General features: G+C 37.1%; 1 protein-coding gene across 3 annotated transcripts in view; it reads left to right on the top strand.

Moving 5' to 3' along the window:
* CTNNA3 (catenin alpha 3) overlaps window positions 1-26,833 on the top strand; it is a 1,910,358-nt gene that overhangs the window by 147,587 nt on the left and 1,735,938 nt on the right. For all 3 annotated transcript variants that reach the window (XM_027530426.1, XM_027530429.1, XM_027530428.1), the window contains exon 5: window positions 24,785-24,904. In XM_027530426.1, coding sequence (XP_027386227.1) covers window positions 24,785-24,904 — 120 coding nt within the window. The remainder of the gene's footprint in view (window positions 1-24,784; window positions 24,905-26,833) is intronic.

Below are 26,833 nucleotides of genomic sequence, written 5' to 3'. Positions count from 1 at the left end.
GTATAACTTTGATAGTATATGAAATGACCACAATTGTACAGTAGTGTGAATGTTCTTTGGCATTGCCCTTCTTTGGGATTGAAATGAAAACTGACCTTTTCCAGTCCTGTGGCCACTGCTGAGTTTTCCAAATTTGCTGACATATTGAGTGCAGCACTTTCACAGCATCATCTCTTAGGATTTGAAATAGCTCAGCTGGAATTCCATCACCTCCATGAGCTTTGTTCATAGTAATGCTTCCTAAGGCCCACCTAACTTCACATTCTAGGATGCATGACTCTAGGTGAGTGACCACACCATTGTGGTTATTAAGAACTTTTCTGTATGGTTCTTCTGTGTATTCTTGCCACCTCTTCTTAATATCTTTTGCTTCTGTTAGGTCCATACCATTTCTGTCCTTTATTGGGCCCATCCTTGCATGAAATGTTCCTTTGATATCTCCAATTTTCTTGAAGAGATCTCTAGTCTTTCCCATTTTATTGTTTTCCTCTACCTCTTTGCACTGTTCATTTAGGAAGGCCTTCTTATCTCTCTTTGCTACTCTCTGTAACTCTGCATTCAGCTTGGTATATCTTTCCTATTCTCCCCGCCTTTCACTTCTCTTCTTTCCCCAGCTATTTGTAAAGCCTCCTAAGACAACCACTTTCTCTTATTCTTGCATTTCTTTTTTTGGAGATGGTTTCAGTCACTGCCTCCTGTATTATGTTATATATCTCAGTCCATAGTTCTTCAGGCACTCTGCCTATCAGATCTAATGCCTTGAGTCTATTCATCACCTCCACTATATTAATATAATCATAAAGAATTTTATTTTGGTCATATCTGGATGGCCTAATGGTTTTCCCTACTTTCTTCAATTTAAGCCTGAAATTTGCAATAAGGAGCTGTGATCAGAGCCACAGTCAGCTCCAGTTCTTGTTTTTACTGGCTGTATAGAGCTTCTCCATCTTTGGCTACAAAAAAACCATAATTAATGTTATTTTGGTATTAACCATTTGTTGATGTCCATGTGTATAGTCATTGCTGTGTTTCTGGAAGAGTGTGATTGCTGTCACCAGTGTGTTCTCTTGACTAAACTCTTTGCCCTGCCTCATTTTGTACTCCAAGGCCAAACTTGCCTGTTTTTTTTTGGTTATCTCTTGACTTCCTACTTTTGCATTCCAATCCCCTATATATGAAAAGGACATCTTTTTTTTTGGTTTTAGTTATAGAAGGTACTAAAGGTCTTCTGAGAACAGGTCAACTTTAGCTTCTTTGGCATCAGTGATTGGAGTATAGACTTGGATTACTGTGATGCTGAATTGTTTGCCTTGAAAACAAACTGACATTATTCTGTTGTTTTTCAGATTGCAGTCAAGTACTGTATTTTGGACTCTTTTGTTGACTGTGAGGGCTACTTCATTTCTTCTAAGGGATTCTCGCCCACAGTAGTAGATAAAATGGTCATGTGAATTAAATTCTCCCATTTTTGTCCATTTTAGTTCCCTGATTCTTAAGGTGTCAGTGTTCAATCTTGCCATCTCCTGCTTAACTACATCCAAATTATCTTGATCCACGGACCTGACATTCCAGATTCCTATGCAATATTGTTCTTTAGAGCCTCAAATTTTACTTTCACTACCAAACACATCCACAGCTGAGTGTTGTTCCCACTTTGGCCTAGCTTCTTCATTCTTACTGGAGCCATTAGTAATTGCCCTCTGCTCTTCCCCAGTAGCATATTAATCACCTTTGGACCTGGGGGTCACTTCTTCCCGCATCGTATCTTTTTGACTTTTCATGCTGTCCATGTGGTTCTCCAGGCAAGAATACAAGAGTGGGTTGCCATTTCCTTCTCCAGTGGACCACATTTTGTCAGAGTTCTTCACTATGACCCGCTCATCTTGGTGGCCTTGCATTGCTTGGTTCATAGATTCATTGAGTTATGCAAGCCCCCTCACTATGACAATGCTGTGATCCATGAAGGAGGGCTTTCCTGATGGCCCAGTGGTAAAGAATCCACCTGCCAGTGCAAGCAATATGTGTTCAGTCCCTGAGTCAGGAAGATCACCTGGAGAAGGAAATGGCAAAGTCACTCCAGTATTCCTGCCTGGGAAATCCCACGGACAGAGGAATCTGGTGGACTACAGTCTATGGTGTTGCAGAAGAGTTGGACAGGACTTAGCAACTGAGCAACAACAACAGCCATATGTGAAAACAGATGCTAATAAATATTATAGCCATAAGTGGTTATGAAAGAATAAATGCCAGATAATTCCTAGTCCCATGATCCAATATTTCCTATGTTTTAACTCTGGATTTGTTGGGATAGGGTAGAATGAAAGGCTTTTGTAAGGTGAAAATTACTTCCCTTATAATCAATTAGGCAGTAACTATATATATAAGACCATGAGTCCCTTCACTAACATTTTAATTGATTGCTACTAGGTACTAGGCACTGTGCTAGGTAATTCACACATACTGTATCATTCAAATGAAGCAGGAGGTAATTGTAGATCAAAGAAAAACAAAGTGCTATTTTTGTAATAAAATTATACTTAATAGTTATTGAGTTTTTATAATGGGTCAAGAAATGTGGGGGATTATCTCCTTTAATTCAACCTCACAGCAGCTCTGTGATTATGAGTCCTATTTTATTCATGAAAAAATACCTGAGGCATATTGAATTTAAGAAGCTTGCTCAAGGCAATAGATAAAAAGCAACTTTGGGAACTTAGTTCTCCAAGTGTTAGAACAGCTTTCACTGTAAATAGCTTTCAGAAAAGTTTAGACAAATTCATGGGCCTATAGCAAATTGTTAAGGGAATTTAGGTAAGTCAGTAGGAGGAGGCATTCTTAACTCTAGTCACTCTTTCCCACATTTACTGATTCCTCATTAGAGCCTGAACTTTGGCTAGATCATTTAAATCACTTCTAAGCATGTCTAATCAAACAATGATACTTTATCTATGAAAAAGGGAAGACCTTATTGTGACAGGTTTTTTTTATTGTTACATCTTAATAAAATTTATAAGTTGTATTTGTATTATTAACATTATGTAATATATATTATATGAATTATCTGTATAATTTGAGTTGTATTATTCAACTCAATTCTTTTAATGTTTCACACAGAATGAAGGCTAGTTGAAAAAAATCTTTTGGATATTAAAATTAGAATTATATAGCCCAACATTCCCTTAGAAGTATTCTGCAGAGCCTGTCTTCTAAATATGCAGCATGAAAAAAAGCTTTTTAACGGTCTGTGCTGCACACACAGAAATTCCCTTTGAATGCTTTATTTATTTATTTATTGGCTGCACAGCATGTAGGATCTTAGTTCACTAGCCAGGGATGGAACCCATGTCCTCTGAATTAGAAATATGGGGTCTTAAACACTGGACTGCGAGGGAAGTTCTTCTCTCAATGTTTGATGCACATTAGCACATTAAAGTTGGTGAGAAATGTCAAAGCAAAGAAACTTGTTTAACTTTGCTTAACCCAGAGTTTCCCAAATTTCATGATTCTAGAACTCTTCTATAATATACTAATCTTGGTGTTTTCTCAGACTGTATGTTGGGATATAGTGGTTTAGAATATTTTTAGTTTATGATTCTATTAAATTTGTACTTAGAATGAAAAAATCATAGTGGAGAAACTTCAGTGCCCTTCTAATGTAGTATCTTGCTGAAGTAGATAGACTGTCCTTCAGTATGAAATAGACACATCTGTCTAACAATATAGATGATCATGTACAGTGATAGCAATCTCAATTCTGTTAGACAGTAAAGTGTATTTTGGATAATTCTAGTCATTGAAGTGGAGAAGGAAATGGCAACCCACTCCAGTATTCTTGCCTGGAAAATCCCATGGACTAGGCTGCAATCCAGTCATTGAAGACATTTTTCTCAAGCTGAGTTTAAAGCTGCATCCCTGCTATTTTCTTTCACTGCTTCTAGTTTATCTTCTGGAGCAACACAGAATCAAGGCAATAGAAAGTGCATTTTCAAATAACTGATGATTACTCTTAGGACTTACATATGTCTTTTCTTATTTAAGCTAAAAATTCTTGACTTTTGACCAGTTGCAGATAACTCTGGATACTCTGGAATTTCCATATCTTGTATGATTTTGTTTAAGTCTTGATTTTGATGTACTTGAACATTATAAGCAGATTTGTTTTATGGTTAAAGTTTGAAAACTTCAGGGCCTGGACTCCCTGGGTGTTTGCTTTTGCTACTGACATTATGTCAGTTTTTATTATGCTGATGGTGTCTTGTCTTCCCATGTAAATGGATATCTTTGAATATGAAACATTACCTCATCTGGAATTTATCTCAGGAATTTCCTCACTCTTTTGTTAGATCTTTAATGTTTTTAACATGAAGTATTTTATATTTCATCAAATCTTGTTAGTTTTCTTCAGCTGAAGGGCTGGATTGAGTTACTAATCTGCCAATATAAGAAACGGAAAACCCAAGAATCATCTCTATAAATCTTTTTCTATGCATATTTTAGATTATAGGTAACAGCCATAAAATGTTGAAGTCAAATCGTCTTGAAATAAAACAAATGTTCTGATAAGAACACTCCATAATTTATTCAGATAATTACCTCTCTGATTTAATGTCTATTATTATCTTACCTATTATGATACCCTTGTCATGTTGGTTCACACTGTTTTTGTGAAGAGTCTGTGAACTTGGACTACTCTTAATCTAGGTCTTCCTTCTTTGATGTATCTAAGTCACTTCGGTTATGTCCAACTCTTTGCAACCCCATGGACTGTAGCCCACCAGGGTCCTCTGTCCATGGGATTCTCCAGATAAGAATACTGGAGTGGGTTGCTGTGCCCTCTTCCGGGGAATCTTTCCAACCCAGGGATTGAACCTGTGTCTATTATACCTCCTGCATAGGCAGTCAGGCTCTTTATCACTAGTGCCACCTGGGAAGCCCTCTTCTTCTGATACAGTTTATCTTTTTATTATTATATGTAAAGATTGATGTTATCTTTACATTCATTGAATTTTGTCTTGTTAATTATGTCTTTTCTAATATCCGTCCAGACTTTGTTGACTTTTGATTTATCTTCCCCTCCTAACCTGGGTGTCATTTTCAGATTTCTTCAGCTAGTTATTCCTGAAAAAATGTCTAATGAAATGGAAAATATTGATAGAGCTTTGTTTTAGATAAGGTCAAATATTCACACATTTCGAATAAAGCTGTTGAAATGAGCTTCAAACTCACTTGATTGGGTTGCTGTGTAAACTATGTTTATGTTTCTTTATTTTATCCTCAAGCACTTTCTCAAGACCTTTCTGAAATTAAGATGTATTCTCTGTGGCATCATGGATTTATCAGTCTAGTAACCCCAGTTATCGGAGAAGGCAATGGCACCCGACTCCAGTACTTTTGCCTGGAAAATCCCATGGACGGAGGAGCCTGGTGGGCTGCAGTCCATGGGGTCGCTAGAGTCGGACACGACTGAGCAACTTCACTTTCACTTTCCACTTTCATGCATTGGAGAGGGAAATGGCAACCCACTCCAGTGTTCTTGCCTGGAGAATCCCAGGGATGGGGGAGTCTGGTGGGTCGCCGTCTATGGGGTCGCACAGAGTCAGACACGACTAAAGCGACTTAGCAGCAGCAGCAGCAACCCCAGTTATATAGAAATGAGGTTAGTTTGGCATAGAAGACATAGATTGACTTACTTTTAGTAACCCCATGAGAGCTCTAAGTGATCATTGCTTGCTTGCTTTTATTTCTTTTCTATTTTTTTGACCTTCAGTTTTCAATTACTCGCATTCTACTTACTTATTGCAAACCACTTCTCTGCTTCCTTCTGGGCTTCCCTTGTAGCTCAGCTGGTAAAGGATCCGCCTGCAATGTGAGAGACCTGGGTTCAATCTCTGGGCTGGGAAGATCCCCTGGAGAAGGGAAAGGTACCCACTCCAGTATTCTGGCCTGGAGAATTCCATGGACTGTAGTCCATGGGGTCGCAAAGAGTCGGACACGACTGAACGACTTTCACTTTCAAGATCTAGATATAATTGGCTTGAACCCTCATTCTGTTAGTATAATGTTATCCCCAAGATTTCTGCAAATTCTGTTAGGCTCATATTCTCAGGGTCACCTCTGACTCCAAGTTTTTGCTCCCACAGAATTACTTTAGCTTATGGATGATCTTTCTACTTGTATTCTACGGTATGTTAATTCATACTTGGAAGTAGACCCTTTCCCTCTTTAACACACACACACACACACAACACACACACACACACACACAAATACTCCCTTACAATGCATTTTTATGTATGTATTGCAAACCTATTAGAAACTTGGGAAGACGAAAAGGAGGGGATTCTGTAGTATAACAGTATATTCTAAGTGGTATACTCTTACCACTTAGAATCCTTTAGCAACTTCATCTCATTGTCCTTCCACCTCTTCTCACTACCTGCTCTTTGTTTTCTCTCATATTCCTAAGCAGTAAGATATTCTATCAAGCCACTATTGACTTGACCTCTGCTAATTTGTTTCCTCATATATCACTATCCCCATCTTAAATTACACCTGAAGGTATTTTCCTCAGTATAAATAGTTCCTTTCCCAGGAATTCTGTAGTCAGCTCTTTCTCTCTCTCTTCCTCCCTCCACCCCTTTTTCTTTCACACACACTCAACATCCTATTATAAAATAATATATTATAAATACTCTTTCTGGGGAGGGCATCAGCTATGAAAATATAGAGTTCTTCTTCTGGGCACATATTCTTCTTTCAAATGCAGTGGACTACCTTTTTATTTCTTTTCCTAGTTTTGGATATGATGGACAAATACCTGCTTTTCCTCCAGTCTTATCTTGCTATTTTATGTGAGTTTCTGGTCATTTTGGCTCCGCACCCCATAACGCCCACAAAAATCCCTGCTACAATTTTTTGGTATTTAATCTTTATTGAACAGTATCAAAGAATTCCTTTGCTGTCACAATGGTTTCTTAAGTGGCCTTACTCTTTTCTTCCTTATTATAATTTTTCTAAATAGAATTTTCATCCCTATTGGGGATCCCTATTTCCTTTTAGAAGTCTAGTAAATGAAATATTACTCTGTTTTTGATTGATAGTATGTACCTCTATATTTCCTGATTCTTTATCTTTATTAAATTATCCTCTATCCACTGAGACTATCCCAGTGATGTAATTATGATCAAACATTTATGAAACATAGACTGAGATTACCAACTTGTGCAAAGATGGTTCACTGAGTAACTCTCCATGGGATAAGTACTTCCAACCAACACAGAGTTAATATATAATTCAGTATGTCAGGGATTCTTGACTTTGCAGTTTTAAACATATCTAGTTCCTTAAGCAAGTATGTGTTTTCTTCCAAGGAGTGGGGTCAGGTGGAATAAGTCCAAATCAAAAGTAAGAGAGGACAGAGAAAAAAGTGATGCTGTTTCAGTATATAATTAATTATAGAAACTTGAAAAGGCCGTTTGGCTTTATTACCACCATTGCTTATAACTTTCTATGTGAATTTAAGTTAAAAAATTTCTGTCTGGAACCTTTCAAGGTTTTTGAATATTTTTATACTATTTATACATCTCAAGATTCCACATCCTATTTTATTGGCATATGAATTTTATAAGGGTCTGTTTTCTTTGAGAAAATGTTGGCTTGCATAGCTCTTATTTTTTTGGGGGGTCAGAACAATATGGAGAGTAACTATGGCATTTGGCAGCACAGAGACCTTGCTTGAATCCTGGTTATATTGCTGATTAGCTGGGTGACTTTGGGAAAGTTAAAAATCTGTGAGCCTTAGTTTCTTCTTCTGGGATGTTGGGATGATAAAGCCTGAATAACTTAAGGGGCCTTGTGAAGATTAAATGATATAGTATATAAAATACGTGGTAAGAACTGGCACAAATTTTCCTTTACCTTCCTTCCTTTCCCTGTCCTACCTTTTCCCACTGTGGTATCTTACATCCATTTTTCATCTCTTGAGGTGCAATATTATCCTTATTCCTAAAAATGAAGGGAAATAAATTTGACTCCTGAGTTAAACTAACTTTTCTGGCTTTTTCCATTTATCATACCATAGCCAGTTTTATTTTTCTTACAATGGGAATATTTGTCCCTTTGGATTAGAAATAGGTGTCATTATAAGAAATGGCACCTCTATTTAACAATTTGTGTCAAATACATATTTAATATTTGCTACAAACATTGCTATAAAGCATTTGTATACAGACCAGTAATTGTGAATATGAAGAATATTCATAATGTTGATATAAAGTCACATATTATAATAATGATAACACTGAGAATTTTTGATGCCACCCTCTATTGTTAAAATGCAGATATGTACCAGCAAAAGGTTTCCTAAATCTTATTATTAACAATGTCATCAGTCTACAACAAGAGAAATTGCTGTACAGTTAAATGCTATTAGAAACCAAGTATATTCTTCAGAAGATTCTAGGCAAAATAATAGGGTCATTTCAAGGTTTAAAGAAAAAATCCTGTCACAAGACTGGTATAAGATGGATTAAGGGAAAAAATAAATGGAGACAAATAGGACACAAATTGCTAGATTTGTATTAAATTTTATACTAAAAATGCTAGGGACAAAGAAAATTTAAGCCATGTTAAAGAAATGTTTAACATTAAAAAGGACCTGCATCATTTCAGGTAGCTTGAGTTTCATTAATTAATTAGTCCATTCAGCAGATGGTTATTTTTTTGTGTGCTTACTGAGTGCCAGTCACCATAATATGTGCTAGAGAGTCAAATTTAGAAAATATATTACCATGGTCCTGTTCTGGAATATACAGACCAAAGACATAAATTCATAATGTTACTAAAATATGTATTTATTTGGTGCACCAGGTCTTATTTTTGGCATGTGGGATCTTCAATCTTCATTGTGGCATATGAACCCTTAGTTGCAGCATGTGAGATCTAGTTCCCTGATCAAGGGTTGAACCAATGCCCCCTGCACTGGGAGCATGGAGTCTTAGCCACTGGGCTACTAGGGAAGTCCTAGTATAAGTTAATATGATTAAAGCTGGTATAAGGTGTTGTGGAGGCATGATGGCAATTGTATCAAGGAAGTGTTTTGATAATAATGCAGAGGCAAGTTTGCAGAATGATTTAACCAGACAAAGAAAGTAGTGGAGGCTGAGAGCATTTTAGCTGGAGGGAACAGTATATGTTCAAAGACCAGTAGTAGTTCTGTATGGCTCAGATAAAGGCATATTGTTTGGGAGGAACAAGAGTTGAACTGCAGAATCAGACACTGACCTACTTGTGAAAGGCCCATATGCTAAGTTAAAAAGTTTGAACTTTAGTCTGAAAATGAAGGGAGAACTATTGAAGATTTTAAGCAGGGAAGTGATATAGACAGATTTGAATTTTAGGACTATTATTCTGGTAGCAGTGACCCAGGGGGCCCAGTGGAGGCAGAGAGGACAGTGATGAGACTGATACAGTTTTCTGGTTGTGAAATGATTATGTGGGGTGGGGAAGTAATGATAAAAATGAAGGAGGAACAGCCTGCAATTTGCAAAGTGATTGGAATCTATTTAGAGGGAAAGGGAAGCATTAAGCAACCTTTCAGGCATCTGATTGGGCATTAAGGATATTGGTTTGCTGTTTACATAAAGGCGAAGCAGTCTATGGATTTCATACATGTTGGATTTGAGATCCATATGAGAGATACTAGTCTTCTCTGGTGGCTCAGTGGTAAAGAATCTGCCTGCAATGCAGAAGATGCAGGAGATGCGGGTTCAATCCTGGATTGGGAAGATTCCCTGGAGGAGGGCATGACAACCCACTCTAGCATTCTTGCCTGGAGAATCCCATGGACAGAGAATCCTGGTGGGCTACAGTCCATAGGATTGCAAAGAGTGAGACTGACTGAAGTGACTAGGCCTATGCACATGAGATATACTAGATATTGAAATATATATCTGAAACAAATAAACAAGAGGTAGATTGAAAAGCCTCAAGAAGTAAGTATTAGGAGAAGCAATAGGTTTGTATGAGATCACCTGGGGAAGGTTTATACAGTGAACTTAAACTTTTGGTCTCAAATCTTTGAGACCTTGTGGTTTAGTGGAAAGCTCACTGAATGATGGATCAATAGGTTTGTGATTAGTCTGGCCTCAGTAGGGATATTTGAGACACCTTCTCACTGGAGTCCCTACCCCTGGAGATTGGTTCACAGTTCAGTACTCCAGCTTTTCTGAGAAGTATCCCCTCAAAATTGGCTCTGTCTTGCTAGTCTTAGAGCTCTGGTGGATCCATCAAAGTCTACCTACCTGGTGGGGGAAAATGAAGGGAGTGGCTTAGGTTGGTATACACCACAGCTTCCTGCCCTCTCTGACTCAGTATAGAGTAAGTAGACAAAAACTACAGTTGTCTGTTTTTCCTTGGGAAGGGGCATTGGTAGAAGCCCCACTATTGGTGGGAAGTCTTCTCTTGCACAAAGCCAGTCCACAAAGATGAGGAAAGGCGCCTGCTTTGTCAAATATATAGATACCAACAAAGAGAGCCAAGGAAAATGAAGAACCAGGCAAAGATGTTCCAAACAAAGGAATAAGATAAATCTCTCAAAATACACCCTAAAGAAACAGAGTTATATGATTTTGACAGAGAATTCTGTCAATATGTGATATTGACAGAGAATTCAAAATGACAGTCATAAAGATGCTCACTGAGTCCAGGAGAGAAATGCATGAACAGAGAGACAATTTTAACAAAGCGTGAAGATAGATAAAGGATTTATGAAATACCATTAAACAGAACAATGTATGCATTATGGAAGTCCTCAAAGGAGAAAAAAGAAATAGAAAAAAACCTGCAAGCTTATTCAAAGAAATAATGGCTGGAAACCCACCAAATCAGGGGAAAGAAATAGACATCCAGCTCTTAAAAATCCTCAGTGATACTGAAAAGATGAATCCAAAGAAATCTATACTGAGACGCATTATACAGTAGTATCCCTTATGTGTAGTTTTGCTTTTCTTGGTTTCAGTTACCCATGGTCAAATATGACCCCAAAATATTAAATGATAAATTTCAGAAATAATTCATAAATTTTAAACTGCATGCTGTTCTGTGTAGTGTGATGAAACTCATGCCATCCTGCTCTATTCTGTCTAGTACAGGACATCTCTTTGTCCAGTATATCCATACTTTTTATGTTATGTATCTGCCAGTATAAGAAAAAAATAGTATATATGTGGTTTGGTACTATCCGTAGTTTCAGGTATCCCTTATGAGTCTTGAAATGTATCCCTGCAAATAAGGGGAGGTGGATTATTGTAAGCAAATTGTCTAAAGTCAAAGTGAAAAACAACAAATAAGAGAAAAGTGACTTGTCACATACCCCCATAAGGCTATCAGTGGATTTTTCAGCAGAAACTTGTAGGCCAGGAGGAGTGTTGAAAGAAAAAAACCACTCATCCAAGAACACTATACCCTGCAAAACTGATCTTCAAAATATGGAGAGATAAAGAATTTCCTAGGGTATTGGGATAATACCCAGGAGTGGTGGAAACTGTGTGACAGGCAGCATGGCCTAGGAGGCCTGGGTGGCTGTGGTGTGTCACTGTGAGCCAAGCAGAGTTGTGCCAGCTGCCATCTGGCCTCAGCTCCCTTGTGCAGTCCTGGTTGGTGGTGCAGCTCAGTAAGCCTGTTGGCGCTGCAGCCTGTGGAGCTTGAGAACATCATAGTAAACATGGTACTACACAAAGCTTAGGAAGACAGTGGGGTTTTTCCCTAAAAAACTTTCCTAAGCAAAAGCTGAGAGAGTCCATCACCACTAGACCTGGCTTACAAGAATAGCTAAAAGGTATACTTCAAGTTGAAAAGATTTGAAACAGTGATACTACAGCATAAGAAAATATGAAATTACAATAATGGTGAAAGTGAAATCACTTGGTCGTGTCCGACTCTTTGAGACCGCATGGACTGTAGCCTACCAGGCTCCTCTGTCCATGGGATTTTCCAGGCAATAGTACTGGCGTGGATTGCCCCTCCTTTCTCCAGGGGATCTTCCCAAACCAGGGACTGAACCCAGGTCTCCCACACTATAGACAGATACTTTACTGTCTGAGCCACCAGGGAAGTCCTGTCAAAAGACAGAGGAGTGGGTGATTTCCCAATGGCTGGGATGATCCTCCCACTCATTAGCATATGGATTCACCCCACTGGCAAAACCTAGCCAGGCCACATTCCATGGCCCAAGCCCTTGCCCTTGGCAATGGCCCACACCTTAAAGAGTGGCTTCTCTCTGAATCCTAACAAATCCACCTCTTATGGCTTTGTCTCTCAATGAATTTTTGCAATGAGACATCAGAGCCTGAGCTTCAGTAGGTCCTGACCTGAAGCCAGGCATCCTGGGTAATGGTTATTATAGAAATAAATGCAAAATACTATATTACTGTAATGGAGAAGGAAATGGCACCCCACTCCAGTGTTGTTGCCTGGAGAATCCCAGGGACGGGGGAGCCTGGTGGGCTGCCATCTATGGGGTCGCACAGAGTCGGACATGACTGAAGCAACTTAGCAGCAGCAGTAATGGTGGTAGGTAAATCACATTTAATTCTAGCATAAAAGTTAAAAGACAAAAATATTTAAAATAGCTATGACTAAATACATGGTAAAAATATATAATATAAATAAATGGAAACTGTGATAACAATAACATAAAGTGTGTGTGTGTGTGTGAGAGAGAAGTAACAGTGTAGAGTTTTTAATTGAACTTAGGTTGTTAGCAACTCAAAACAGATTGCTACAAGATTATTTTAGGTAGACTCCAAGGTAACCACAAAAAATACTAAAGAAGTTACACAAAAGAGAAAAAAAAAGAAATCAAAGCATATCAATACAAAACCCCCCCAACAAAACATAAAGAAAGACAGCAAGAGAGGAAAAGACAAAAAAAAAAAAAAAAAAAGAACAAGACAGGAAAAAGAACTAAGAGACTGACAAAAGCAACTAATTAAATGGCAATAATAAGTACCAAGGATCTTTTCTGACCATAATGAAATGAAACTAGAAATTGACAACAGAAGGAAAACTGGAAAATTTACAAATGTGTGAAATTATATGACATTTTTGAAGCACCAGGTCAAAGTTGAAATAAGAAAGGAAATTAGACAATTTCTTGAAACAAATGAAAATGAAAACATACCCAAACTTACAGGATATAGCAAAAGTAGTACTAAAAAGGAAGTTAGAGAGATAAATCCCTACATTAAAGAAGGAAGAAAGTTCTTAAGTAAAGAACTTAACTTTATACCTAAAAGAGCTAAAAAAGAAGAACTAAGCCTGAACTTATAAGAATGAAGAAGGGAGGAAATCACAAACATTATAGCAGAAATAAATGAAATAGAAAATAGGAAAACAAGAGAAGAAACCAATCAAACTAACAGTTGGTATTTTTTTAGACAGAAAAATTGACAAACTTTAGCTAGAATGACTAAATAGAAGAGATAAGATTCAAATAAATAAAATTATAAGAAAGAAAGAATACATTACAACTAAGGACACAGGAATAAAGAATGATAATAAATGACTACTATGAATAATTATATACCAACAAACAATACCTGGAAGAAATGTATAAATTTCTGCTAAGTCGCTTCAGTCATGTCTGACTCTGTGCAACCCTATAGACGGCAGCCCACCAGGCTCCGCTGTCCCTAGGATTCTCCAGGCAAGAACACTGGAGTGGGTTGCCATTTCCTTCTCCAATGCATGAAAGCGAAAAGTAAAAGTGAAGTCGTTCAGTCGTGTCCAACTCTTAGCGACTCAATGGACCTGCAGCCTACCAGGCTCCTCGGTCTGTGGGATTTGCCAGGCAAGAGTACTGGAGTGGGCTGCCATTGTCTTCTCCTATAAATTCCTAGAAACATACAACTTACCACAAAGACTAAATCATAAAGGAACAGAAAGCCTAAACAGACCTATGACAAGAATAAAGATTGAATCAATAATCAAAACCTCCTAAAAAGGAAAAACCCAGGACGAGATGGCTTCACTAGTGAATTCTACTTAATATTTAAAGAATAGTTAATGTCAGTCCTTCTCAACCTCTTCCAAACTGCTGAAGCAGAGGGAACAATCTCAAACTCACTTATGAAGCCAGATAAGAATACCATAAGAAAAGAAATTATAGGCCAATATCCCTAATGAGTATAGATGCAAAAATATTCAAAAATACAGACACACTGAATCCAATAGTTTAATTAAAGGATAATACACTATGATCAAGTGGGTTTTATGTGGTATACAAGAATAGTTTAATATATGAAAATCAATTAATGTAAAACCAGCACATGAACAGAAGAAATGCCAAAGCCTTTGACTGTGTGGATCACAACAAACTGTGGAAAATTCTTAAAGAGATGGGAATTCCAGACCACCTGACCTGCCTCCTGAGAAATCTGTATGCAGGTCAAGAAGCAACAGTTAGAACTGAACATGGAACAACAGACTGGTTCCAAATCAGGAAAAGAGTACGTCAAGGCTGTATATTGTTACTGTGCTTAATTTATAAGCAGATTACTTCCTATGAAATGCTGGGTTGGATGAAGCACAAACTGGAATCAAGATTGCGAGGAGAAATATCAGTAACCTCAGATACGCAGATGACACCACCCTTATGGCAGAAAGTGAAGAACTAAAGAGCCTCTTGATGAAAATGAAAGATCGAGAGTGAAAAAGTTGGCTTAAAACTTAACATTCAGAAAACTAAGATCATGGCATCTGGTCTTATCACTTCATGGCAAACAGATGGGGAAACAATGGAAACAATGAGGGACTTTATTTTTGGGGGGCTCCAAAATCACTGCAGATGGTGACTGCAGCCATGAAATTAAAAGACATTTGCTCCTTGGAAGAAAAGCTATGACCAACCTAGACAGCTTGTTAAAAAGTAGAGACATGACTTTACCAACAAAGGTCCGTCTAGTCAAAGCTATGGTTTTTCCAGTAGTCATGTATGGATGTGAGAGTTGGACCGTAAAGAAAGCTGAGTGCTGAACAATTGATGCTTTTGAACTGTGGTGCTAGAGAAGACTCTTGAGAGTCCTTTGGACTGCAAGGAGATCCAACCAGTCCATCCTAAAAGAAATCAGTCCTGAATATTCATTGGAAGGACTGCTGCTGAAGCTGAAGCTCCAATACTTTGGCCACCTGATGCGAAGAACTGACTCACTGGAAAAGCCCCTGATGCTGGGAAAGATTGAATGCAGGAGGAGAAGGGGACAACAGAGGATGAGATGGTTGGATGGCATCACTGACTTGATGGACATGAGTTTAAGTAAGCTCAGGGAGTTGGTGATGGACAGGGAAGCCTGGCTTGCTGTGGTCCATGGTGTCAAAAAGAGTCAGACAGGACTGAGCAACTGAACTGAACTGATAATGTTATCATTTCAGTAGATGCAGGAAAAAGTTTTACATCATTTTATGAAGAAAACTCTCCAGAAATTAGGGATAGAAAAGTTCCTCAATATAATAATGTCCATATATGACAACCTCACAACTTAAACCATACTTAATGTTGATAAACTGAGAGCTTTTCATCTAGGATCAGGAAATAGGGAAGGATGTGAACTCTTACCAGTTTTATTAAACATTGTGTTGAAAATCATAGCCACAGCAACTTCAACTGCATTTCTGTACACTTATGATGAGCTATCTACAAAGGATATTAGAAAACCAATGTCCTTCTACAATACCACCAAAAAGAATAATATACCTAGGAATAAGTGTAATGAAGGAGGTGAAAGACTTGTGCTACTGAAAAAACTATAAAACTTTGATGAAAAAAATTACAGAAGACAGAAATAGAAAGACATCCTGTGTATATGGATTGAACATAGAATTAGTATTGTACCTAGAATTAGTATTGTTAAACACTCGATATCCAAAGTAATCTACAGATTGAAAGCAATTCCTATTAAAGTTCCAATGGCATTTTTAAAACAGAAATTTAAAAACAACTCTACAATTCATATGGAACCACATGAAAACCCCAAATCAATTTCGAGAAAGAAGAACAAAGCTGGATGCATCACATTACCCTATTTCAAAAATATTACAAAGCTACAGTAATTGAAACAGTATGGTATGGGCATAAAGACAGACCTATAGGCCAGTGGAATAGAATGGGAGCCCAGAAATAAATCCACGCATGTACAATCAACTAATCCTCAATGATGGTGCCAAGAATATACAACTGGGAAATGATAATCTGTTCAACACATGATGTGGGAAACTGGATATTCAGATACAAATGAATGGAATTAGACCTTTATTTTATACTACACACAAAAATTAACCAAAAATGGATTAAGGACTTAATTATAAGACTTAAAACTAAAATTTCTAGATGGAAAGATCAGGGAAAATCTTCATGACACTCGTCTTGGCAATGATTTTATGTATATGACATTAGAAGCACAGGTAACAAAACCAAAAATAGTCAAGTGGAGCTCCATCAAACTAAAAAGCTTCTGCATTGAAAGGACACAATCAACACAGAAAAGGCAACCTATGGAATAGGGGAAAGTATTTGCAAATCATATATCTGATAAAGGGTCAATATCCAAAATACGCAAGGAGCTTTTGCAACTCAGAAACTAACAATCCAATTAAGAAATGGGCTAACCACAGAGCAACTAAGCCTGTGCACCACAACTACTGAACCCAAAGTCCAGAACCCAGGAGCTGCAACCACTGAAGCCTGCATACTTTAGAGCCCATGCTCCAGCACAGCTTGTGCGAGAAGCCACTGCACGAGAAGCCTGTGCAGTGAGACTAGAGAGTAGCCCCTATTTGTCACAACTAGAGAAAAGCCCGCACAGTAACAAAGACCTAGCATAGTCAATAAATAAATAAAATTATAAAAACAGAAATGGGCCAAGAACTTGAATATTTCTCCAAAGAGGGCATATAAACACCCAACAAATATGTGAAAAAAATGCCTACTGACAGTGATCATCAGAGAAATGCAAATCAAAGCCACAATGAGATATCACCTCATACCTGTCAGAATTACTATTAATAATATTTTAAAAAGACGAGCATTAGTAAGGATGTGGAGAAATTGGAACCCTTGTACAGCATCAGTGGAAACGCAAAACATGGTGATGGTAAGTGATGAGAAAGTCACTCAGTCATATCAGACTCTTTACGCCCCCGTGGACTATACAGTCGATGGAATTCTTCAGGCCAGAATACTGGAGTGGGTAGCCTATCCCTTCTCAAGGGGATCTTCCCAACCCAGGAATTGAACAGGGTTTTCTGCATTGCAGATGAATTCTTTACCAACTGAGCTATCAGGGAAGTGCTAATACTGTAGTATTTTCCATACCATGGAAAACAGTACAGAGGTTTCTAAAAAAATTAAAAATACAAATATCATTTGCTCCATCAATTTATCTTCTAAGTATTTATTCAAAAGAATTGAGATCAGGATCTCAAAGAGATATTAGCACTCCCATGTTCATTGCAACATCATTCATTAAAGATTGGGAACAACCTATATGTTTACAAGTAAATGGATCAAGAAAATGTAGTATATATGCATGGTGAAATACTGTTCAGTATTCAAAAAGAAGGAAGGAAATTCTATAATATGTAACAACATAGATGAAGACATATGCTAAATAACCTAAACCAGTCACAGAGGGATAAATGCTGCATGACTGCACTTATATGAGATATCTAAAATAGTAAAAATCATAGAATCAAAGAGTGGAGTGGTGATTTACAGAGAGTAAGGGGGAGAGAGAATGGGGAATTAGTGTGCATTAAGTTTCAGTTAAGTGAAGTGAATAAACTAGAAGTCTCAGAACGTTGTACCTGTAGACAGCAACAATATATTGTATACTTAATTTTTTTGGAGCATTTATCTTATGTTAAGTGTTCTGCCATATTAAAATTAATTAAATAAGCAAGTTTTGTAGCAATATTGAAGAAAAATCTAAATAATGTATCTTTTCTTTCTATTTCTTTCAAAAATCCCTTGCTGAGAGAAATTGAGAGATTCTCAATAAATAATTACTGGATTACTCTTTTGTTCAATCCTCATTCACTACTGAATGGTCATGAGTTTAATGACAATGATTTCATACTTTTATGGGACTTTAAAATTTATAAAGCAGTAATCTGTAAAGCTAAATTATATGCTTTTTTAGAGCAAGAGCTATTTTTTTCCCCTCCATTTCATGCATGGCTTGCATGTTGCCAGGCCAATATTAAGTATTTGTTGAATGAATGTCTTATTTTTCCTCAACTGATTTCACAACAATTTTATAAAGTAAGGAGGCAGGGACAACTTCTCCCATTTTATAGATATCACAATCAAGAATTGAAGTAATAGTGACTTGTCCCAAGGTACGAAATTATTAAATGGCACAGCAAGGACTTGAATCCAGACTTCAAGAACAATGTACCATCAACACTACAGAATTATTTCTAATTCAGATTTCAAGTTCGATTTTGTTCTATGTTCTTAATTTAGTTTTGGTTATCATTCCTTACAATAAAAAATCATTTGCGATATATGCGTCCTTTAATTTTCAGCTTTAGCTGTAAGCTTTCCTTTCGTGAGTCATATTATCCTGTAAATTCATTTGGAAAATATGAAAGTCAATGGATTAAGTTCAGAAAATGAAATAATTTTTTTCTTAATAATGCTTCACTTTGGTTGCTCTGTCATTGCCATATTTAAATAGGGTGGATTAGCCTTTCTTATGCTCAAAACATTTTTGCTCTAAACATTAATATTTATAGAGCATTAATATTTATTCTTTGAACATTCCTTCCTCTGCTTTAGTTTCCAGAATCTTTTGGTACTATTTCACACTGACATTTTAGGGACACTAAGATCACACTTAGTGATTCATTGCTTTCAATCAGGTACTTATTGGATACTCTTTTGTGTACATAATGCTGTGAGTATGGAATTCCTTTTTATGTTACAAGTAACACTTACCATCTTCGCTCAGTCGTGTCCGACTCTTTGAGACCGCATGGACTGTAGCCTACCAGGCTCCTCTGTCCATCGGATTTTCTAGGCAATAGTACTGGAGTGGATTGCCATTTCTTTCTCCAGAGGATCTTCCCAACCCAGGGATCGAACCTGGGTCTCCCACATTGTAGACAGACGCTTTACCGTCTGAGCCACCAGGGAAGTCCTTAACATCTTATGCAAATGCACAAAATATTAAATAAGGGAAAATGACAGCTGATGAACTGGCTGTTCTTTTGGAGCAGTGCTACTCAATATTTTTTCATTATAGGAATTAGTAGGCTGCTGGAGCTGTGGAATTACTTGATTCTATTGATCTGACTACAAGAGGAAGCCAGGGCATTGGCAATGAGGTCCAGGGAAGCTTTACTGCTCTGAATGCATTTTTTCCTGCTGTTTCAGCTGGTTTCTTCTTGTCCTCTTTCTCAAATTACTCCATGAATCTACATAATTTTCATGAACTCATTGAATGGGTAGTTTGTATAGAACATTGGCTTAGATTTATTTAAAAATATGTTGTCAGGAAAAGGAGGAAAATGTATTTGGGAAGAGGGAATGCTGAGTCAAACTAGATATTTTCTTTTCTGCCACATTCATGCTTCTCTTTTCTGCAAAACAGATTTTCAGTTATTTTAATGGGATAGGAGCAATCATGGCCTCTGTTGTTTTATTTTGTGGATTCTTACTATTATAATTTCTGACCGAAGAGGAATTTGATAAGAAAACACTCTGGATGTGTGTTTACAATGCTTACTTTTGTGATGCACAATACTTACTTTTTGGTTTTAGAGATGCTGTTTGCATCTTCTTATTTTTGTCTGTCGTGTGAAATTTGGTTAAAGTAGTCAGTTTGGACAGAGAAGGCAATGGCATCCCACTCTAGTACTCTTGCCTGGAAAATCCCATGGATGGAGGAGCCTGGTGGGCTGCAGTCCGTGGGGTCGCTAGGAGTCGGACACGACTGAGCGACTTCACTTTCACTTTTCAGTTTCATAAGTTGGAGAAGGAAATGGCAAGCCACTCCAGTGTTCTTGCCTGGAGAATCCCAGGGATGGGGGAGCCTGGTGGGCTGCCATCTCTGGGGTCACACAGAGTCGGACATGACTGAAGCGACTTAGCAGCAGCAACAGCAGTCAGACTGGACAGAATTTGGATTTCCGTCTCAGTATGAGGCTATTTTAATGTTCAGTTTTGACAGTTTTATAACATACCTAAAGTTTAGATTTGTTTTGGATTCAAATTTATTCTTTGGGATTTTTTTTTTTTTTTTAAGTTTGAATTTAGTTTCCAATGAGTTAAAAATATTAACATAGGATAAACTCAGTGTTCAACAAATTATTTGGGGATTCTTTAAAGTTTGCAATCAAAACTTTGAACAGGTAAAATCCAGAAATATTAAAATCTCTTAATCATGCTTCCTTTCCCAGCTTCAATTGAGAGATCTTTATTGAGAAGCAGTAAATATAATGAAATTCAGTTCAGTTCAGTTCAATCGCTCAGTTGTGTCCGACTCTTTGAGACCCCATAAATTGCAGCATGCCAGGCAATGGCACCCCACTCCAGTACTCTTGCCTGGAAAATCCCATGGACAGAGGAGCCTGGTGGGCTGCAGTCCATGGGTTCGCTAGAGTTGGACACGACTGAGCGACTTCACTTTCACTTTTCACTTTCATGCACTGGAGAAGGAAATGGCAACCCACTCCAGTGTTCTTGCCTGGAGAATCCCAGGGACGGGGGAGCCTGGTGGGCTGCCGTCTCTGGGGTCGCACAGTCAGACACGACTGAAGCGACTTAGCAGCAGCAGCAACAGTAGGCCTCCCTGTCCATCACCAACTCCCAGAGTTCACTCAAACTCACATCCATCGAGTCAGTGATGCCATCCAGCCATTTCATCCTCTGTCATCCCCTTCTTCTCCTGCCCCAAGTCCCTCCCAGCGTCAGTCTTTTCCAATGAGTCAACTCTTTGCATGAGGTGGCCAAAGTACTGGAGTTTCAGCTGTAGCATCATTCCTTCCAAAGAACACCCAGGACTGATCTCCTTTAGAATGGACTGTTTGGATCTCCTTGCAGTCCAAGAGACTCTCAAGAGTCTTCTCCAACACCACAGTTCAAAAGCATCAATTCTTCAGTGCTCAGCTTTCTTCACAGTCCAACTCTCACATCCATACATGACAATGAAATTACAGTGTACTAAACTCATGTAGAATATCTCAAGAGGTCTGTTTGAGTGATTAAGTACAGTGGCATATTGGAATAAACATTTTCAAGACAAGGTAACCTCAAATCTCTTTAAGTAAAATCTGAATCTTAACTTTTGTCTTATTTTTATCTTTTGTACTTCAGCTTCACCTGTAAGGCAGAATTACTTCTTTACTCTTTAGCATGTTTAAGTGTATATGTGAGCAGATGGGAATGGGATATGTTTAATAGAGATCTAACTTCAAGTTACATTATAGATTTTATATGACCTCTTCTTGATAATTATTTGTTGTTGTAAGTGAAAAAAACTGCTTAAATGAACGAATCATCATAGTCTGAGTACTCGGAACTAGTTAGTGTCAATAAATGGAGGATATAAGTCCTAATAATGAAAGTTCAAGCTAAAATCTCCATGTTATGCAAGCTCCCACTGTTAATGAAAACATCCTGTGGGGATGTATCATTACTGGATTTCCCTTTTTTTCTTTGGTCATGAACATATTACCTGGAAGTGTTGGTTTTCATGTTTCTTATTTTGAAGCCTTACAAATGTGTTTACCCTAAAGTTACTATTTGGAGTTGCATAAAATTCACAAAGAACAATATGAAGAAGAGATAGTTAAGAAATAAAGCTAATGTCTTAGGAAAGAGAAAAATGCAGAGGATAAGGAATGCTTTAAAACTGAACAGGTTGATTGGTAAAAGCTTATATTAATTCATAGGTAAAATTTCTAAATTGTTTAGAATCTCAGATCTGGTATTAGTTTCATTTAAACATAGTGAGAAGAAACAAAGAAATGGGCAAGGTACAGAAATGATCATATAATATGATAAATAGCTAATATACAGGTCATTAAAATTGTGCTAAAAGAAGTTTGTTTACTATGCTACAAAAGGGGAAAATGAGCAGACTTTGGCTATGTTTAAACTGATGGATAGAATCAGTTCCCATTTAAGGCTCTGAAAACTCCTTCAAGACCCAACTCAAATTCCTTCATGTCTTCTATATGGCCTGAGTCTCTCCAACGGTATCAGTGGGTTTTTTTTCTATTTTACCACATTACTTTTATCTCCTTTTTTGTACTCTTTTTACTACTTTGTCTTGTGTTAAAGTTAATGGTAGAGTAGAAACAGTGTAAATATTAAAACCTAGTTCTATTTTGAAATGTATAGACATATCAAATCACTATATTGTATACTAGGAACTGATATAGTATTGTAGGTCAATTATACTTCAAAAGCAAACAAACAAAATACCCCCAAAATTTCTATGTATAGGGAGATAAGATTTGTGATTACCAGGTGAGGTATGGTGGGAGGGGAAATTGGACAAAGGTAGTCAAAAGGTACAAACTCCAGTTATAAGATAAATAAGTACTAGAAATGTGATGTGCTGCTGCTGCTGCTGCTAAGTCGCTTCAGTCGTGTCCAACTCTGTGCGACCCCATAGACGGCAGCCCACCAGGCTCCGCCATCCCTGGGATTCTCTAGGCAAGAACACTGGAGTGGGTTGCCATTTCCTTCTCCAATGCATGAAAGTGAAAAGTGAAAGTGAAGTCACTCAGTCGTGTCCGACTCTTAGTGACCCCATGGACTGCAGCCCACCAGGCTCCTCTGTCCATGGGGTTTTCCAGGCAAGAGTACTGGAGTGGGGTGCCATCGCCTTCTCCGTGAAATGTGATGTACAACATGATAAATATATTTGACGATATATGTTATATATGAAAATTAAGACAATAAATCTGAAGAGATCTCATCACAAGGAAATGATATTTTTTTATATTTCATTTATTTTGTAACTCTATGAGATGAGGGATGTTCACTAAACTTACTATGATAATCATTTTGTGATGTATGTAAGTCAAATCATTATGCCATACCCCTTAGTTTATACAGTGCTCTATGTCAGTTATATCTCAGTAAAACTGGGAAAAAGATATCATTTGGCTTAATAAAAGCCTTTGTGATTCTTAGGAGAAAGGCATAAAGAAAGAAAAGTCAGATTAGAAGAAAAGGCCAAAAGAAATAAAAATTAAGGAATTATTGTTTTATGAATTAAAATTATGTATTATTGAAAAATAAAACAGCTTAAACTTTCTGTGTCTCAGTTTAGTTACTTTTAGAATGGAAGAGAAATAGGAACTCCTATGGTTCTTGTGAAGCTTAAATTGGAAAGGATGAAGTAACTGACACTGAGTAGGCATGCAGTAAATGTCAGTATCTTTCCCATTTTTGAGTTTCATGTCTAATTTCCCTGGTAGTCTGTAAGTTATTTTATTTTTTTTATTTTTTATTTTTTTCTTTTAAATTTTATTTTATTTTTAAACTTTACATAATTGTATTAGTTATTTTAGAAATATGTTTTATATTCATACTGCCTTGTGCAAAGTAGGTTCTAAAAGATTGTTTAGTTTATTGTCCTGATGTGAAAGTTTAGCATTATTTCCTATTTCTTTTTCCTGTGTCACCCTGGATTGAGATAAATATGTTACTTTCATGAAATTAAGGATTTAATTCAGTAGAATGCCATTATATTGTGACTTATTCCACAGAGTTTGAAATAGTAAGGGTCAAATCATTTCCCTGGAAACTTAATTATATTCTATAAAATTTTATTAGCCTGTCTCATAGCATTATAGTCACAGTGGAATTCTGGTGTGTTTAAGATGGTGAAGTCTCTATTTAGAGATCTTTATCTAATGGCACACATTGAGAATATGGGAAATAAATGACATAAAGAGAGAGTAAATGCAAATGTCTTGCAAATGGTATTACTTTGACATTTTCAATCACTAATCTTCTAAAGTATGTTCTAATTTACTAAAATAAACCAAGAATTCAATGTCTTGTGAGATCTTTTTGCTTAATTAATTATTAGTAGCAGAACACTATTCTGTGATACACTGCAAATTGTCTCCTTTGTGTTTATGTAGTCTCTGACTTAAAAATGAATGGAAGCATTCTGATTCAGCAGAATCAATTTAATAACATGTCTGTTATAGAGCAGAAATGAATAAATGTTTGCTGAACATGCTACATATGCTTCGGTCATCAAAACATTCATTTTTCTTTCTTCTCAAAATATAAGATCTGAGAAGTCTTCCTGGCTGAAGTTTGCTGGGTACCTATTCTGCATAAGTGTTTCTATAGAGACAAATGGGTACTTTTCCATAATTTGTTTCCATGATTGGGATGTGAGAGATCTTTTAATATTAATACTTTCTCATTATTATTGGAAATTATACATTCATTGTAATTTTTTCTTTAAGGGTAACATTGCATCCTAAACCATGAAAAGTAAATTCTGTATGTTCTTTTGTTACAATGAGGACTAAACAAGTTTCTCATTCATGCAGTAATGTTGCTTGTACTTAGCATATCATTTCTAATTCTTTATAATTTTGTCTCATTATTTAATTTAAGGGCATTTGTTATCTCTGTATTATGAATGGAAGAAACTGAGGCTCACTATTGACCGTTTGTCTGTGTTAGCTGGTTAGGAATTTGAGAAAAATCTGCTGCTATCCTAATGATTTACTTTGTTTTCGATTTCAGTTTCAAAGGACGTTTGAATCTCTTAAAAATGTTTCCAACAAATCTGACCTCAAGAAAACCTACCAGAAGCTTGGGAAGGAGCTTGAAAATCTGGACTATTTAGCCTTCAAACGTCAGCAGGTAGGACTCAGAGCTCTCCTTGGTGGAGGATATGAACACTTTAAGCCTTCTCACCTTTCTGCCTGTCAGAGGTTTAGGTGGGTCTGGGGAGACTTATATTCTAATGTTTGGGGCAGAAATAAGTTGTGCTGTGTGATGCTGACCTGCTGTGTTCATATGTTTTTTTTTTTTTTTGCAGCATTCAGCATCGTCCTTGCTTTTAGATGTGCACTTTGGGGGTTTCCATGTGTCCTTATACCTTTCTTAAAGAAAATTCCTGCTGGCTTGTGAGGGTTCAGCTATCCTTTGATGAAGGATGCTTTAGTGACATAAAGGGAGCATCTATGTGGCTTGAATAGATGGCTTTTATATTTGACAGGGGGATACATGAGGAGAAAAACCACCTCAAGATCAAGAAAGGATGTGAATGTACATGCAAAATTAAAGAAGGGAATCATAAATATGCCAAATAATTTATTTGTTTTTTTTTTTTTTTTTTGCTTAGTTTAGCTTTAGTTTCCTTGTTTGATCTCTGAGGCTTAGTAAGTTTGCCAAATGTGTAAGGTTGAAGGAAAACATGCTTTACAAGCCCAAGTGTTTTAGCCTCTTTGTATAGACCAATAGACAAATCAGAGCCAAAATAGAATTTTATGGTGTTGCTTTTAGAATTGGTATTTTGTAGTATTAATAATCATTAAATTCTCTGTAGTTTGTAAGATATTGCCATGGTAGGTAGCTACTTTTCCCAAACTGGATCTCACCCAGGTTTTCACAGCCACTAGGTGTCAGGATTGTCAAGCTTTTACTTGGGCTGAATGTTTATTCCAATCAGAACAACCAGTTAAATGTTTAAATTATGTTGCATGAAATTTGGGAATGTGCTCAGTGATGGATAGCGTCTAGAAAAATGAATAAATGGCTGACTTGCATGGCCTGGCATTGAGTCCATTACTTAAGAGACTTGCCTGTTAGTCTGGCAGATGGTGTGGCTTTCTTGACATTGCCTAATTTACAAATTTTGCATCTTTTGAAAGGGGGATTTCAAAGTAGTATGTCCTACATAAACTTTATGAAGTCAACATGGTATGGCCTAGAAATAGTGACTTGAAAAGAGAATTGTGTTCTAGGGTTTGCTTTATCACAGACATTACATGGATATTTAACCTTCTCATGGTCTTATTTTCCTTGTTTTGAAGAGTGTTTTGGGGCAAATGCAGTATCTCTGTACATACCTTAATTCATATGAAAAAGGATACCATGTCCATTTATTTCTTTATTCTTGTATTAGTGATGGCCTATGTATTAACACATGTAAAAGAAGCAGTCACAGTTACTGAGAACTACTCCAGTAAGCTCCCAAATGATACTGCTTAAAATTCATACTGTGAATCACTGCTCCAGCCTATGTAGTTTAGTACAATTTTGTTTCCAAGAGCCGTATTTTACCGTTGGGGGGTATTGGAGTTGGCAGGCGATAGTCACTGTCCTCTTCTCTTATCCTTTCTCATTAGCATATTTTCAGTGATTAGATTCCTACATTAGCTAATTGTGAATCTGGAAAATTGTGAATGCTTCAAGAGCAGAAAGGCAGATCTCTGGGAGAATGGCATTGAAAACAGACAGGTAGAGCGCATGTGTATGTGAGGAAAAGATGGACACTTGGGTATTTATATATGTATACATATGTGTATGCATATATAAATCATATATGCTATTTATTAAATGACAACTGTATGCCACATAGTGTGATTAGAACATTTATGGATTAGATCATTAAATGCTTATAACAATGTAATGAGATTGGCTTCACCATTTTACAGTTGAGAAAATTGTTTAGAGAGTTAAGTAACTTGCCTAAGGTCACTGGAGAAGTAAAGCTGATCTTCCAGTAGAAATCAGTCTGACTCCAAATCTGGGCTGTCCCCAATATCCCTGCAGAGAGACAAACTG

The sequence above is a fragment of the Bos indicus x Bos taurus genome, chromosome 28 (genome assembly GCF_003369695.1).
Source record: "Bos indicus x Bos taurus breed Angus x Brahman F1 hybrid chromosome 28, Bos_hybrid_MaternalHap_v2.0, whole genome shotgun sequence".
In the NCBI taxonomy this organism is placed as follows: Eukaryota; Metazoa; Chordata; class Mammalia; order Artiodactyla; family Bovidae; genus Bos; species Bos indicus x Bos taurus.
The sequence above is the reverse complement of the archived record's forward strand: the minus strand, read 5'-3'. Positions and strand labels throughout refer to the sequence as shown.